At 41.3% G+C, this 17,019-nt stretch overlaps 1 protein-coding gene and 1 long non-coding RNA gene across 2 annotated transcripts in view; one reads left to right on the top strand and one right to left on the bottom strand.

Annotated features, from left to right (window-relative positions):
* Positions 1-1,253: 1,253 nt before the first annotated feature.
* On the bottom strand, positions 1,254-1,543 carry LOC149124933 (uncharacterized). Its single transcript, XR_016211749.1, has 2 exons — positions 1,406-1,543; positions 1,254-1,328 (listed from the first exon to the last, which is right to left on the bottom strand). It is a non-coding gene; the product is annotated as an uncharacterized LOC149124933 (long non-coding RNA).
* A 556-nt stretch (positions 1,544-2,099) lies between these two features.
* Positions 2,100-17,019, top strand: part of LOC149124932 (cationic amino acid transporter 3-like) — a 29,069-nt gene continuing 14,149 nt past the window's right edge. Inside the window, exons 1-3 of the mRNA XM_089302197.1 lie at positions 2,100-2,515; positions 2,658-2,883; positions 4,856-4,960. Coding sequence (XP_089158323.1) covers positions 2,100-2,515; positions 2,658-2,868 — 627 coding nt within the window. The 3' untranslated portion in view covers positions 2,869-2,883; positions 4,856-4,960. The remainder of the gene's footprint in view (positions 2,516-2,657; positions 2,884-4,855; positions 4,961-17,019) is intronic.

Raw genomic sequence — 17,019 nt, 5'->3', positions numbered from 1 at the left:
GTCATTATTCCCCAAGAATAAATTGCCAGTATCCGAATATATTTTTATTCGACTCAATTATTTCAAATTTTGATCAGAAGCCTTAATAAACTATGCATCAAGAGCTGAAATTAAGCTGTGTGATTATAGCTGGTGAGCCCAGGCACCCCGCAGCGGGTTGGCTTCTGTTGATGGGCTGTGTTTGGGATGAAGGGCCCTTCAGAATGCGATTCCAAGAGGATACGTTTTCTCTTGTGTCAACTGAAAGTTCCAGGGACTCTTTTAAATAATTTGGTTTTAAATCTATCGTATTTAAAATGAAATGGCATCTTATATCAGCAGAATCACCGACTTTCTTCCTTTGCTTGTAGGTTAGCGTTGTGATTGTGGTCCCTGATGATGGTGAAATCAGCAAGCCAAGGATGCATTTGACCTTCTCTTGCTCTTTAGTATCTGCTAATTCTCTGTGACTTTGCTCTTCATAGCTGTTATCAGTTGTAATATTATATGTGTGCTATGCCAGTAAAAATGCTTACGTAAGAAATATATAGCAAAGATGTTTGTTGGGAATACTCTGTGGTATATCTGGTGACTAATGGAGGCCCTTGCCTTTTCATTGTAAGCATTTCCAGTTGTTCTTTAGAGTTTTAAATTTTTTAACCTATGGATTGAGTGCCATTGAAATCTAATAGGGCATCCTTGAACAACGTAAAGACCTAGATTTATTTTTAGGCAAGGAGTAGATAACATTGCATTTCTTTGAATATGTAGATATTCAAAGCTGCTCATCTCCTTTAAGCAGGATTTCAATCTATGAATCTCTTTTATACATTCTCCTTCGCATCTTTAATTTTTCTTTTTTTTTTTTTTTAAAGATTCATTTTATTTATTTGAAAGAGAAAAGGAGAGAGAGTCTTCCATCTGCTGGTCTACTTCCCAATTGGACACAATGACCGGGACTGGGCCAGGCTGAAGCCAGGAATCAGGTGCCCCCTCCAGGCCTCCACATGGATGTGGGGCCTCAGGACTTGGGCCGTCCTCTGCTGCCTTCCCAGGTGTATTAGCAGGGAGTTGGATGGAAGTGGAGCAGCCAGGACTCGAACTGGAGCAAGCCAGGGCTTTAACACACTGAGCCCCAGCACCGGCCCTGGGATGTTTTTGAAACCCAGCCACCATATCGTTGTTTGTTCTTTATGGCTGGAAGTTATTTCTGTGTCTGGAAATTGTTCTGGTTCTGTCTGCTTTGTGACTGGGTCCTCCAGGGGTGTCTGGTGCTGAGCTTCCTGCGGGGGTGGAACTTGAGTGGATTTTGCTCTCTTGAGTTTTGCTCTGTGGTTCTTGAACCAGACCTGCACCACCGTGGGGTCTATGTTCATTTTGGAGGCTACTTCTACCTGAAGGTCACGGTCCAGGTACGGGTTCTTACTGAACAAGATGTTCAAGTCTTCAAGCTGTTCATCAGTGGATACGGTTCTTTTCCTCTGTGATGTCTTGTTATATTTGCCTTGAAGGAAGTCCTCTGAGCCGGACATCTTTGTACTTCGACCCGGTCCCGTGTTCTGCTCCAGAGATGAGGACTGGAGCAGTTGTTTCTAAACTCACATGGCAGGAACACCTCCCTCCGGCAGTGCCTCGGATTCAGCAGGTGAGGCTTGGAGATTTTATACCCAAAGCTCCCAGGTGCTGACCCTCAGTGAGGAGGCCTGGGAGTGTTAACCATCAGGACTTCAGGCGATTCTTATTTTCTTTAGTGGCCCCAGTGAGCCTGGCATGATTCTCAGCACCAGCATATTTTAATTTATTTAATCCACTTAGCATGGTCTCATTTTAAGGAAGAGAAAGCCAACAAAACTTAATATTTGTTTGATCAGCACATGCCCGATGAACATGTTAATGAAGAGTGGTGTGACTTTCAGTACTCGTTCACAGTTTAGTTTGGAGAGCAGATCCTATTTCTTATCTGGCCAGATTATAAGAATAATACGGTAGGGGCCGGCGCTGTGGCTCTCTTGGTTAATCCTCCGCCTGCGGTGCCAGCATCTCATATGGGCGCTGGGTTCTAATCCGGTTGCTCCTCTTCCAGTCCAGCTCTTTGCTGTGGCCTGGGAAGGCAGTGGGGGATGGCCCAGGTGCTTGGGCCCTGCACTCGCATGGGAGACCAGGAGGAAGCACCTGGCCCCCGGCTTCAGATTGGCGCAGCGCCGGACATAGCGGCCATTTGGGAGGTGAACCAACGGAAAGGAAGACTTCTCTCTCTGTCTCTCTGTTTATCTGCGAAGCAGTCCCGGCCAGCCCGCGCGGCCGCCTTGTCCCTGGGGTCACTGTTTTCCGGCGTCTCTGCAGGACTGCTGCCTCTGGGCGCTCGCCAGTCGGCCCTGGTCACCAAGGCGTTCACCGGCGTGAACCTTCTGGTGCTGGGCGGCGTCACCGTCTCCGGCTTCATCAAGGGGGAGCTGCACAACTGGAGGCTCACGGAGCGGGACTACAGCCGCGCCGTGGCCATGGCCCTCAACAGCTCCGGCCACAACAGCTCCAGGTTAGCGGAGCAGGGGCGGGCGGAGCTGACCACATTAGCAGCGGCCCTCCTGGGCCACAGGGAGCCAGGACCTGCGGCTGTGGCCGCGTCCCCGTGGCTCTGGCTGAAGAACACCCCTCCCCCTCCCCCCCTGTCTCCACAGCCTGGGCCCTCTGGGCGCCGGGGGCTTCGTGCCTTTCGGCTTCGACGGGATTCTCCGGGGGACGGCCACGTGTTTCTTTGCCTTCATCGGCTTTGACTGCATCGCCACCACGGGTAACGCGGAAAGGGCCCCAGGGGCGGCCACCTCAGGGACGCGCGGGCTGGAGACCCGGTGCCGCCGCTGGACCCGCGGGCTTCCCCCGCATCTTTAATTTTTCAAACAAGCAGTGAGTATTTGAATTAGGCTTCCTCATGTTTTAATTAAAGTCTACTGAGTAAATCCCACATTTTTGGAGCTAAGGGTGTCTTCTAGAAAGATCTAGAAGTAATAACAAATATATTTCCTTGTCCATAGGATAATCGCATAAATACTTAAAGGTGTCTTTTAGCTGGGTTATAAGTCACATATTGTGTTAAACATACTATATACTGTATAATTTTCTTGTATTTTTCATGGTTATATACTCATTGTTTCCCTTATTTGTAGGATTTTTCTAAGAAAGATCTTTTTCCTTACAATTATAAGTATGCTCATAGTTTGGAGTAACATGTACAGTAAGTATAGAAAAGCACAGAAAATAAAATTTTCTATGATTTTATCCCACAGTGATAACTGTAGTTACCTAGGTTGGTACTTAAAGTTGTTATTATTTATTTCATCCATGTTGCCATAGGTTGGGTAGTTTTGCTGGGGACTACTTTTTGGAATCATATTTGTGAGCCCTGAGGGGCAGTGGGAGAAGCTGACCTCTGAACTCATAGCAGAAGTCTCAGTCACAGGAGGAACTGTGGAGTTAAAATGACTCTAAACAAGGAGTTTAAGAACACCAAATGGATTTCATCATAGTGCCATTTTGATATTCTTGTTTTCAAGAGTAAAATATACTTTTCTACGTTCATGATCCATTTCCGCGGATACTAATGGTAATTAAGAAAAGTCATGCACATAGCATTTTTTAAATATAGAAAGACAGAGGCAGAGAGAGAAAGAGAGATCTTCCACTTGCTGGTTCACTATGCAGATGGCTTCTGTGGCCAGGAGCTTCTTTTGGGCCTTCCATGCGGGTGCAGGGGCCCAAGAACTTGGACCATTCTCCACTGCTTATAGCAGAGAGCTGGATCGGAAGTGGAGCAGCCAGGTCTCCAACCAGTGCCCATATGAGGTGCCAGCACAGCAGGCATCGGCTTTCTGCGCTATGCCATAGCACCAGCCCTCGTAGAATATTTTAAAATGTAAAATAAGGGTAACCCAACACAAATGAACGTAAGATATGTTCTTTATTCAGCAACTTAGTAGATTTGTTGTCAGGAGCCTTACAAAGCTCATTAGGTGAGCTTAGGCATGGAAATAGGTAATTTATTGATAAAATATTATGTTTATCTTATTTAATCACTTTATTTAAATTACTTACACAAATTTATTCCACCTGGAGTTTATGTTTCTTTTTTTTCTGATAGAAAGCAATTAAAACATTAGAGTACTAGCTTCAAGCAATTCTATGGTTATGGAACTTTTGAGTATTTATTAATGAATTTAAAATTAATGAGCTGTAGATGTCTCACACTTAAATTTCCAGTAGTTGATTGTCACTCTCTTTACAACTTCACTTACCTTATAAGTACTAGCCCATGTTTTCACACACCATGAGGCATATAAATGAAAATTAAATTATAAATTTTATAGGCAATAATCATGTCTGTCTTTTATTATCATTTTTGATAGCCTTGAGTGTATTCCTAAATCTGTGACATTGAAATCAGTGAATTGATAAGGTTGTATACAGTTCTGTACATTCAGCTATATTTGGAACTTAAATGTGGGAGTTTTACCTTAAGGTAACACCTTAAGTCACACCCTTGTGAAATCCTCCCCCTTAGAAGTTTAGGGAAAATCTGTGACGTGCTTTCTGATGCTAAAATTTGAAAAAGGTGTTAAGATGCCATTCCCATGATTAGGCTCAGTTACATGGCAGGCTTTGTGGAATGATCACAATTATTTAAGACTACACTCTGGCAGGCTGCATGGTGAGGGTCTCCCACTGGCCTGGGGAGAGTAAACTGGAGTATGTGAGAAGGCCTTTGAGAGAACCATGTGACAGCTGCCAGATGTCTCTAGGAGCTGAGTGCACCTTAGTGATATGCAGTGAGATAATGAAGATCTCTGTACTACCATGACAAGGAAGTGAATTCTGCCAACAGCTGTGCAACCTTGGAAGAGAACTTGAGTTCAGAGGGGTGCAGCTTGATGTCAGTCTATTGGAATCCTGACTGGAGAACCTCACTAAGCTATGCCCATCCTGACGCGTGAGTACTGTGAGATAAATACCTGGGTATTATTTTAAGCTGTTAAGTTTGTGTTTAATGTGTTATATAATAATAGATAATTGATAAACCAAGGAAATTAGCTATAGCAGTTTTATAGAGCTTAAGAAGAAAAAGTAACAAAAGCACAAGCAACTGCATTGCAAAATAATAGGGGTGTTTTGATATATCCAGGTACAAGATTGCTCAGTCATTAAACATTCTATAATAATTCTTGTTTTTTTTTAAGTTTTTTTTTTAAATTATTTGAGAGGTAGAGTTACAGATGGAGAGAGGGAGAGATAGAAAGAAAGGTCTTCCATCCACTGGGTCATACCCAAGTGGCTGCAGTGGCTGGAGCAGGCACAACAGGTGGAGGCTTAGCCTACTAAGCCACAGCACCTACCGCTTTTGGTTTATTTTTATATGACTGAAAAGAGGTTGCAAACCATGTGCTCCATATAGAATATTTTTTTCATAGAAAATTGATAGGATATGCTAACATATTCTCCACTAAACATGGAGAATAGGTTAATGGTAATCTAAAATTCCTTTGGGAGGCACCTTAGCAAATCAATGCAATAGGAGGTTCCCTACCAGTATCCTTTCACAGAAGTGATAATTAGGCAGTCCTCTATGAACAAAAGTGCCTTTATGGGAGTTTTGAGATCCTGTGATCTGGCTCTAGGCTGCTTATCTGTGGTTCAGTAATAGTCCTTTCCACCCAGGAAACTAGCAGAAGGCACACTGGTCCACTGCCACTTGAAGCAGGCCTTCAGACTTCAGTCTTGGCTCTGGCCGTGAAACAGGCCTGCGACTCAGTTCCACAACATACAAGCTGTGGTCCAGGGTTAATGATACCAAGCTAGGAGTCCACCCAGTCTCTCCCCCTCCCAGAGACCTGTGTGAGTCCTGCTAAGAATCTTGTCCTCTCAAGAACCGGTTTGTGAACCCTGAAGCAGTCACTTTCCTCCAGTGATAGCCTTTTTGATCTGGGTACCTGAGGATTCCAAGTATACCCAGGGACTAGGCAGGATCCGCATCCACTGGAATCCACCGACTGTGGAAGTACAGCCAACTAAGCGGCAGCAGTGTCACCTGGCATCAACACCACTGGATTGCAGTGCTGGAGACCTAGCGGGGGTGTTGTCATCTGTCGAAACACTCTGTAAAGACTGAAAGTGGGGTTAGCACCTTGGAATGCACAGACACTGATGCAAGGATATATGAATCATAGAGTCAGGCAAACTGGTAGGACGGAAGGAAACTAATGATGCTGTAGTGACCAAACACAGCAAAATGGAAGTCTATGAATTGCCAGACAAATAATTAAAAATACCCCTCTTAAGCTCAATGGCATGCAAGAGAACACAAAGAAAATCAGGACAATACATAAACAAAATAGAAAGTTCAATACAGATAAAAAACACAAATGAGAAACAGAGATAGTGAAATAGGAAAATACATTACAAAAATTAAAACTTTAACAGAGAGCTTTAACTGCAAAACGAATCATGCAAAAGAATCAGTGAACTTGAAGACGGGCCATTTAAGATGAACCAATTAGCAGAACAAAAAGACAAGAGAATGAAAAACAATAAAGAAACCATATTGGGCCTATGGGACATCAAGAAGCAAATGAGAATATGCAGTGTGTTTTTTCAGAAGGAAAGGAGAGAGAACCCTCCTGAGATTATCTGTGGATTTCTTAACACAACGCTTGCAGTCTGAAGGGATTGGGTCAATATATTAAGACTATTGAAAAAAAGAAAAAACCTTCCAGCTAAGAATACTATACCTGATAAAGCTTAGCATATAAAAATCGCTGTTAACTCATATTCAACATCAGAAAACAGAGGTGGTGGGCCATTTTGTTCTGCCAAGGACCTTTGTATATTTACAACATCATTTGCACTTCATCCAAAATTATCCACTTAAAAATAGCTAGAAACCCAGTAGCATGAATTTTAAATAACCTGTCTTTGTTGTTGATGTTAAATAGTAAACACCAGTAGTGATCAAGAACACAGTAATTACACATACTATACCGAGGGATTTCATTTTTAATTCATCTTTATGAAGATTGAGAATTCATTCCTTGCATTTAAAAGGATTGTTTAATTGAAAAATAAACATTGGTGTCCAAAAAAAAAAAAAAATAGCCTGCTATAGATTTCCCGAATCTCTAGTCCTGCCTTTGGTTGCCTCGCAGGGCCAGACCAAATGATTTTGTGGGCTTTATGATGTGGCACATGGGCCAGATAGTCCCCACTCCTGTTCTAGTATATTAATAGTGATGTGTAAGTGATGGTGCGTGGATCACTTTTAACTTTAATAAGATAGTTAAAAGTAATGACAGCTTCAATAATTGGTTAATGGATACACAATCGAAAAAGATGTAAAGTATGGTATCAGTAGCACAAAAGTATGTGGAAGGGAAAAAGTAAAATGTAGAAATTTTATATGCAATTGATGTTAAGTTGATTAAAGTAGTTAAACCAAGTTATTTTCTGTAAGCTACATGATATCTACAATGTACAAATCTATAGTAGATGCAGAAAATATAAAGAGAATGGAATTGATCCATGTGAAATTGTAAAGAGGAGAAAAAAGGCCCCAAGGCACACAAAACAGGCAGAAAGTAGTTAACATGATGCAATAGTAGGTTCTTACCATTGCCAATGATTTTACTTCAAGAGGACCACGTTTGTGTGGAGTAGCTGAATGGAAAAAGATCCAATTTTGTTCTGCCTCTTGGTCTGTGAGATTTACAGAGACTGGAAGTGAAGGGACGGAGAAAGATATTCCATACAAATGAAAACTTCAGATAGCAAGATAGTGATAATTATATCAGGCAAAATCAACATTAAGTCAAAATCTGTTAAAAGAGATAAAACCACAATTGTATAAAGGTAATGAGATCCATTCATAAATGGGATATAAAAATAATAAATATATGTGTATATAATATCAGAGCACCTGAACATAAAGCAGATGTCAACTGAATTGAAGAGAGAAATAAATAGCAATGCAATAAAAGTAGGGGACCTCAGTACCCCCACTTTAAGCAATGGATAGATCATTCAGGCAGAAAATCACTAAGGAAACATTGGACTTGAATAGCAGTATAAACTAGATGGACCTAAGACACACATACACAATACTATATCCTACAGCAACAGAATACACATTCATTTTATTTGTAGAATCACACACACACACACACACACACACACAAACACACACGAGAGAGAGAGAGAGAGAAGGGGAGGGGGAGACAATAGAGAGCTCCCATCCATTGGTTCACTTCTCAGATGCCTGCAAATGGCCAGGGCTGGTCTGGCACTGGAGCCAGGAGCTGGAAACACAAACCATCTCTCATATCAGTGGCAGGAACCCAACTACTTGAGCCATCACCACCACTTCTCATGGCCTGCATCTGGAGGAAGCTGGAGTCAGGAGCTGGAGTCAGAAACTGAATCCAGGCACTCTGATGTGGGACACTTAGGTCTTAACTGTAGGCTAATGCTCACCTCCAGAGTATGCATTCTTCTGAAACTCATACAGAGTGTTTTCCAGGATAGTTAGTAGGAGTATGTTGGGTCACAAAACGAGTGTTAACACATTTAAGAAGGCTGAGGTCATCTCAAGTATCTTCTCCAACCACAACCTAATGAACCTAGGCATCAAAACTGGATAAAATTGAGAAATTTCCAAATGTGTTATAATTAAACAACATAATCTTGAGCAACCAGTGGAATAAAAGAGAAATGAAAAAAGGAAATCAAACAGAAGACAACAAAAATATATCAGAACTTAGGAGTGGTAGCAAAAGTGGGTTGAGGGAAATTTATTACATTAAATGTCTCCATTAAGAAAAAGCAAATAGTTCAAGTGTCTCAATCCAGTTTGTGTTGGTATAACTTAATATCACAGACTGAGTTATTTATAAAGAGAATAAATGTACATCTTACAGTGTAAGAGACCACATCTATGTGTAGTATTGTGTAATTAATTGTTCCATTTGCTTTTATGTCTCTGAAGGATATCCATCTTAAAGAGACATGCTAGATACCACTTCTCTATTATTCTTTGTCCTCTTTCCAATGTTAGTATCATCTGTTCTTATGTCTTTCAAACTTCGTTGTAAAAATGAGAAGAGTATGGGGCTGGCACCGCGGCTCACTAGGCTAATCCTCCCCCTGCAGCGCCGGCACACCAGGTTGTAGTCCTGGTCGGAGTGCCGGATTCTGTCCCCGTTGCTCCTCTTCCTGTCCAGCTCTCTGCTGTGGCCCGGCAGTAGAGTGGAGGATGGCCAAGTGCTTGGGCCCTGCACCCCATGGGAGACCAGGATAAGCACCTGGCTCCTGGCTTTGGATCAGTGTGGTGCGCCAGCCATTGCGGGGTGAACCAACAGAAAAAGGAAGACCTTTCTCTCTGTCTCTCTCTCTCACTGTCCACTCTGCCTGTCAAAAATAAAAAATAAAAAAAATTAAAATTAAAAAAATTCCTTTGAAAAAATGAGAAGAGTATGGGGCGTGTGTTGTATTTGAGGATGTGTATGTATAGTCTAGAAATAGTACAAAACAAGAGTACCTCCCAGCTGTAATTAATACAGTTTGTTAACTATGTAGGCATTAAAATCTTGGATGAAGGCCAAAGAAAGAAATTAGATAACATTTTTGTTTTCATTTAAAAAACAGAGTTGTCAGTTAGTTTCATAGTTAAGATGCCTGTTGCATGATGGATGCTGGTATTCAGCTCTCAGGTCCATCTCCTATTCCCTCTGTCGCAGATCCTGAGAGGTGGTGATAGCTGCATATGTAACTGGGTCCCTGCTGCCCAAGTAGAAGAGATGAGGATTGAGTTCTGGGCTCCTGGCTTCTGGCTTTGGCCTGGTCCAACTCTGACTTGCAGCATTTGGGGAGTGAACCAGTAGATGGGAGCTTCCACTGTCTCCATGTCTCCCTTGCTCACTGTCCAATAAAAATTAATAAGAACAGGTCATTGGGGATAAAAGTGGGTAAAAATGCTGTTTTAAAACCATCCTGAATTGTTTTGTTCCTCACTGAACTCAATGATAGTTAATTGTCTTTAGATTTACTTTCTGCTAGCAGTTACATTTTTTTCCCTGTAATTGTGTTGTTAGGATTTAAATTCCAACGTGTGTGAAGGGGCAGCTGTTGTTTGTGAGGAATGCCCCTCCCACACTGTTGGTTTATGCAGAAATATGGAGAGCTCCAATCTGTTCTGGCTGTTCACGCTTCTTGTCCTCGATATGACTTCACTGACTACTGTATTTTTCTAATCAACTCAATTATTTGTGGGAGAAGAACCCACAGAGCAGATGTTGTTTATACAGGGAATCTTGACTCATGGCCACAACAGAGCTGTTGTGGGTTCGTTTTGGGTGAAGAAAGAGAAAAAGGAAGAGATGAAGAGAAAACAAACTAAGAATGCAGCCCAGAGAGGAGGTGCCATCGATTGGCAAATATCTGGGTTCAGGATGAGCCACTTGTTCTTGGGAGGGTGGGTGTCCTTAGAGGCAGGGATAGGGTGATAGATTTATCAATGGTGAGTATAGCACAGTAAAGGATAAATGGATGAATGATATCAGTGGGGTGTCACTCTTTGAATATTTATTTAAAAGAAATGCCAACTCCTCTTCCCATATTCCTCATCCTAATGGACATCTAGGACCATAAGAAAGTTCATTTTTTAAGAAAATATTTATTTATTTATTTACTTGAAAGGCAGAGTTAGAGACAGGGAATGAGAGAGGGAGAGAGAGAGAGAGAGAGAGAGACCTTCCATCCATTGGTTCACCTCCCAAATGTTTGCAAAGGCTGGGGCTGGACTAGGCTGAAGCCAGGAGCCTGGAACTCTGTCTGGGTCTCCCACATGGGTGCAGGGACCCAAGCACTTGTCCCGTCTCTTGTGCCTTCCCAGGTGCATTAGCAGGGAGCTGGATTGGAAGCTGAGTAGCCAGTTCTGGATACCAGCAGTCATATGGGATGCCAGAGTCACAGGTGGCAGCTTAACATGCTGAGCCATAGCACAGGCCCCAAGAAGGTTCTGAAGATTTCTGTAGATTCCCATGAACCCAACACTTTAATGATCACTCCCACATTTTAAGTTCTGCTTTCACTGCATTCATTTAATATATTGAGCAAGAAGTAGAACCCAAACTCTTCATTTCTAACCACTACCAACACATAAAACAAACCAAATATGTCTCACACAAGGCTGAGGAATGTAGCCAACATAGAAGGGTAAATTGAGTATCAGACATCTTTATTTTTAGAAATAATTTCTGTATTCACATTTGCTAGATAACTGTCCAGACTTCCGCCACTCACTGTTCAACATGTCATGAACTTCATGTTTAATATTTGAATGAGAGATTTCTTCAGTAGAAAGACTACCTACCGATAATTAATTCTCTCAAGGCCTGGACTTCCTAATCAAGCATCTTGCAGGATGTCTTTCAATTCTGACTGTTCTTTCCTTAAGAGGAAATCTGGTGATGACTATTTTGTTTTACCACTTTTTAGACTGGTGATATGGTGGCAGAGTCAGTTATCAGTCAACAGGGCTTACAATTCAGGTTCTGTCCTGAGTTAGCAAATCTAATCCTCATTTCTCTGTTCTGTAAACTGCAGACAATAATAGAATTTATTTTATGGGGCAGCTCTGGTGCTTAAGGGAGTTAATTATGGGAAATTAATTTTCTGGTTTGTATAAATTCTTAATAAAAGAGAGCTGCTACTAAATCCCATCTGCATGTTGATTTTGCTGGATAGGACAGAGTATGTGTTATTACAGGAAAAATGACACATGGTGAGTTAGGGATATTTGAGACATAGGTGACAAAATGTGTGTTTCATTGGCCTTCTGTATTCCCATGAATTGAAATATTCCACATAGTTGATTGTCTCTGAATTGAATCTAGTGATATATTCTCTTGTCAGACTAAAGAGACGTTAATGCCCATATATGTATATGCGTATTCTTTTGGGGAAGTAGTCATAAGAGGGAAAAGAAATTAATTTCAAAGTCTCTTAAAATTAAAGCCTGTCTTTAGGGTATGTTCAATGTGCACATATAAAGGAAACTTTCTTTCAGTATATGTACTTTACAAGAACAAGTGGAAAATTAAGCAAGTTACCCTCACAGCCATTTTGATTTATGAGAGTCTTGGTGACTCATGAACCATTTGGGTTTCAAATAAATGATTCTGGCATGATATTCAGGAAGACTTTCCACCAATGCTTTATGACAGTCTCCTATAAAAGTGTCTGTGTCTAGATGTCTCCTCTATGTCTTCCTTCAGTGGGCCCTCTGGGTAATGTTAGGTTGAGTCTGTAGCCCTCATGGCTGAGGACTGTTTGCTGCGATTGTTCTCCTAGGCTTTTGAACAATCTCTTAGTTACAGTCTGATAAATTATGTGCTGCTTTTCATTCCATTTTTCAAAGGGTAGCTTTTATTATTCTGGGAATTCTTTTCTTTTAAGGAAAATACAGTCTTACATGGCTCTTGCACACTCAGATTCTTTATGGAATATGAAATTGCTAACATCAATGAGTATCACAAGGCTTTTATTCTCTTTATTCCTATTTTGTTTCATTCAAGCTTCTTTATCATGAAAACTCTCCAATATCACATTTTACTAATATTTCTATGAAAATAATTTATTAAATGATAATTCATTAGAAATTCTTCCTGTGCATTTTGTCTTTATAAGGTATCATACTGAATATTTCTACCTAAATTTTGATTGGAAGTCATTTCATGTGTTTGAATTTGGTTGAACTTTTTTTCAAACTTATGAGAACTTTTTTTAAGGAAGTTTAAAGGAATGTTTTGGAAAGATGATTCTGTTGATTTTCTGTTGTATACAACAAAGTACCTCCAAACTCAGTGTTTAAAACAATAAGTATTTATTCTTCAAATGCCTTTGGCTTGGCTGGGCTGGGCTCAGCCAAGTACTTTTTTCAGGGTATTGTGATTGTGGGGTCTCTTACTTGTTCCTGGAATTCTATGGGCTGATTGGATTTGCTGTGCTCCATGAGCTCTCATATAGAACCTGTAGAGCCTGCCATAATTAATGTAATGACCACAGAGCAAAGGACAACCAGAAACCTCACAGTCTCTTCACCTCTGTGCTCAGAAAGCAGCATACTGTCACGTCTGCCTTCACTCTGTTGGTTCAACAGGGTCACCTGGCCAAGACCAAAGTTAAGGAATAGGTACCAGTTCTTTGCCAATATTGAAACCATGGAAAGGAGGTGGGTACAGGAATATGCAAATGATTGAGATCATTACCACAATCCACCAAAGAGTAAGGAAGGAGATTAGAACTTCGCTATGTAATTGTGTAAGTTACACAGTTGTTGAATACATGTACAGTTGTTTTCATAATTGTAGCTTTCTACCACTTGTGATTTCTAAAAATATCTATGAGCCTGGGAATTAGGAATAAATTTCTCTGGTTGTTGTCATTCTTTTGGCTCTAGAGAATTCCATTTATCTTTGGCTCATATATAAATCTGAGATCTGATGGGGCAGGTAATGTTAGTTCTGGCTTCACATGATTGCACTCAGGTATGCAAATGTTCCCTTATGATGGAACTGTAGACAGATATAGACTGTGGTTGTGTGTTGATGGTGAGAAAAACCTGAGCATGTATTGAAAATTTATAACCAAGGGAAAAAGCTAAGTTTGCCAGAATAGGCACACCATGTTCTCTAATAATTCATTAACCACATGAAATTTGCTAATATTTTATGAATTGTAACTCTGTACAATGAGTCTTTTAGGAAGTCAGTGAAGGATAGATTAAAAGAGGATATATTATAAAATCATGAAGTTCTATTTTTTTGCCATTATTGAATGTATTCAATAACCCTTTGTTGAACATCTGATATGTATGTGCTAGGGAGACCACAGTGGATACATTGGATGGTATTTTGATCCTATGGAACCTACTCTGGTCGAGGAAGACAAGCATAAAAATGAGTATAAATTGGTTGGTTATTAGAGTGGGAGTTTAATGAGAAGGGTAAAGTGTGTCTCATTGTATCTGTTGATCAAAGAGAGTACAAGGCATGTGTACCTTTTGAGTGTATCTTGAAAAAGGGAGCCTAAGAATAATCCATAGATTTAATTGAAGAACTTTCTAGTTAGAAGACAGGGCAAATGAAAACATCCTGATTTTGAACAGTGGGAATTTGACTTACAAAATGAGGCCTTTGTAGCTAAAATGAAAATGAAATGACTGAGTGGGAAATTGCAGAATATAATGTCAGAATGGTTTCTAAGGAACTAGATCATGTAGACCCAGGCAAATATGAAGGGTCACATCATTGCAGAGAAATAGGAAGCTATTGGAACAATCCTGTGATCAAATTTTCTAGCAAAGAGCAGAAACATGGAGACAAGTTAGAAAATTCTTATAGTAGTATTGCTGATGATGGTTTGACAGTAATAGAAATAGTGAGACATTGTCCACATTGGGATATGTGTTGAAGGAGAGCCCGCAGGATTTGCTCATGAATTCAATGTGAACCCTGGAAAGAGAGGAATCAGAGATGAATCTGCCTTGTAAAATTATGTATATATTTGAAAGGCAGAGTTACAGAGAAGGGAGGAGAAACAGGAAAAGAGATCTCTCATCCTCTGGGTCATTCCTCAAAGGGATGCAATGGCCAAAGCTGGGCCAGGCTGAAACCAGCAGTCAGGAACTGTATGAAGGTATCCCAAGTGGGTGGCAGGGGCCCAAGCACTTGGACTATTATCTGCTACTTTCCCAGGATATATTAGCAGGAGCTGAATCAGAAACAGAGCAGCCAGGACTTGAACTGGCACTCAGATATGGGATGCTGGAGTTCCCAGCTGTGGCTTAAATCCACTGAACCACACTACTGGCCCTGAGTGGCAGAAGGAGAGAGAGAAGAGAGAGAGGGAAGGAGGGTGGCTGAGAGAGCTAGAGAGCAAGAGTGCTCCAGTCATTGGGTTAATGCCCCAGATGCTCACCTTGGCCCCATGGCAGGGTCTAGAGTCAGGATCTGAGCACTCAATCCAGGACTTCCATGGGAGTGGCAGAAACCCAAGCACTGAGCCATCACCTCTGCCTCCCAGCATCCTCATTTGCAGGAAGTTGGAGTTAAGAGCTAGGGTTGGGAACTGAAGTCAGCCCGACTAACATGGCATGTGGGCATCCAAACTGGTCTCTTGACTGCTAGGCCAAATGCCTGCCTCTGACTCAAAGTTTTTTGTCCTACACATTTTAAGAATGGAGTTACCCTATAACAAGATGGGGAAGATTGTTGGAGGCACAGACTTATGGAGAGATTCAAGAATTTTTCATGGGACATTTTAAGTTTGAGATTTTAAGCTTGAGACACTTAAGTATGCCAGAAGGCATATAGATGTGAGTTTGGAGTACTAAGGAGTCCATGGAACAAAGGCATAAATTTGAAAATCATTAGTCAATGGCTGGTGTTTGAAACAATGGAACTTATTTAAATCAATTAATGAAATACTTAAGAATCAGTGCATGATAAATTGGTCCTGTTGGACATGATCCTAAGTTATTGTAAAAGGTTAATTAACACCAAAATAATTTGAATTGAAACTTAAGACTTCCCAATTTTGATGTGATAATAACATATCCATTTACTAAATCAAATCCTCTGTGGCCTGAAAATTTGTCACTTTTTTTTGTGTGTGTTTACAACAAAATAGTATCACTTACATGAATGTTATTATGCTAAAAATTCTAGGCCATGTTTTCCTGGTGTCTATCTGGTTGGCTTGCTTGCTTTCATTTATTTATTTAAATTCATTTAAAAGAGATGGGGAGTGAGAAAGAGACAGACAAACAAACAGAGCTCCTATCCAACCTGCTGGTTCACTCCCCAAATATTTGAAATTGCTGAGGCTCAGCGAGGCAGAAGCCAGGAGCCAGAAACTCAATCCAGGTCTCTCACATGGGAGGCAGACAGCCAGCCAGTTGAGTTATCACCTGCGTCCACCATAGGTGTATGCTAACAGGAAGCTAGAATTGGGAGCAGAAACGAGACTCAAACCCAAGTGCTGTGATATGGAATGCAGGTGTTCTGAGCAGTGGCGTAACTGCCATGTGAAATGCCCAGTGGTCAATATGCCTTCCTTTTTCAGTTAATTAATTCATTAATTTGAAAGGCAGAATTACAGAGAGAGGGAGAGAAAGAGAGATCTTCTATCTGCTGGTTTACTCCTCAAATGGCTGCAATGGTCAGGGCTGGGCCAGGTCTAAGGCAGCTTACTTACCCTGCTGTGAAACAACGCTGTTTCCTCAATCTGGCCTTTTAAAAAATACTTGGATTGGTGCCTGCACTGTGGCACAGCGGGTTAGGCTGCCTCTGGCAGTGCTGGCATCCCATACGGGTTCTGGTTCATGGCCTGCCTGCCCCACTGCCAATCCTGCTTGCCGCTGGTGCCCTGGAAAGAGCAGCTGAAGCTGGCCTGGGAGTTTGCACCCCTGCCACCCACATGGGATACTCCGATGAGGCTCCTGGCTCCTGGCTTTGACCTGGCCCAGCACTAGCCACTGTGGCCATTTGGGGGTGAACCAGCAGATGGAAGATCTCTCTCTCCTTTCCCTCCTTCTCTCTGCAACTCTACCTTTCAAATAAATAAACAAATCTATATAAAAAAGGTAAAATACCTGGATTGTTGAATTCAAAGTCAGGAATCTTAGTCAATCTTAGTATTTTTCTAGTGGCTAAAAAAATAATAGCTGGGTTGTTGATCTTTTAAAAAAATGCTGAAATATCATCGTAATTTGTCATTCTGTACATAAAAATGTGACCACCCCAGTGCTTCTTGACCCTCAAGATTTCTTCCTTAGTAGAGCCTGCGTACTTATAGGGACACAACTTCTCTTTCTGGTTTCTCTTTAATATTTTCTCCTCATCGATAATGAACCTCAAGCTGCTGAGTGTGGCTTGACCTGACTCTAGGCTACAGCTGTTGTGTGTATCTCACTGCCCTGGCTTTTCCACCACACACCCTTTT

The sequence above is a fragment of the Oryctolagus cuniculus genome, chromosome 8 (genome assembly GCF_051225735.1).
Source record: "Oryctolagus cuniculus isolate XC-2025 breed Fujian yellow rabbit chromosome 8, ASM5122573v1, whole genome shotgun sequence".
NCBI classification, from domain to species: domain Eukaryota; kingdom Metazoa; phylum Chordata; class Mammalia; order Lagomorpha; family Leporidae; genus Oryctolagus; species Oryctolagus cuniculus.
The sequence above is the reverse complement of the archived record's forward strand: the minus strand, read 5'-3'. Positions and strand labels throughout refer to the sequence as shown.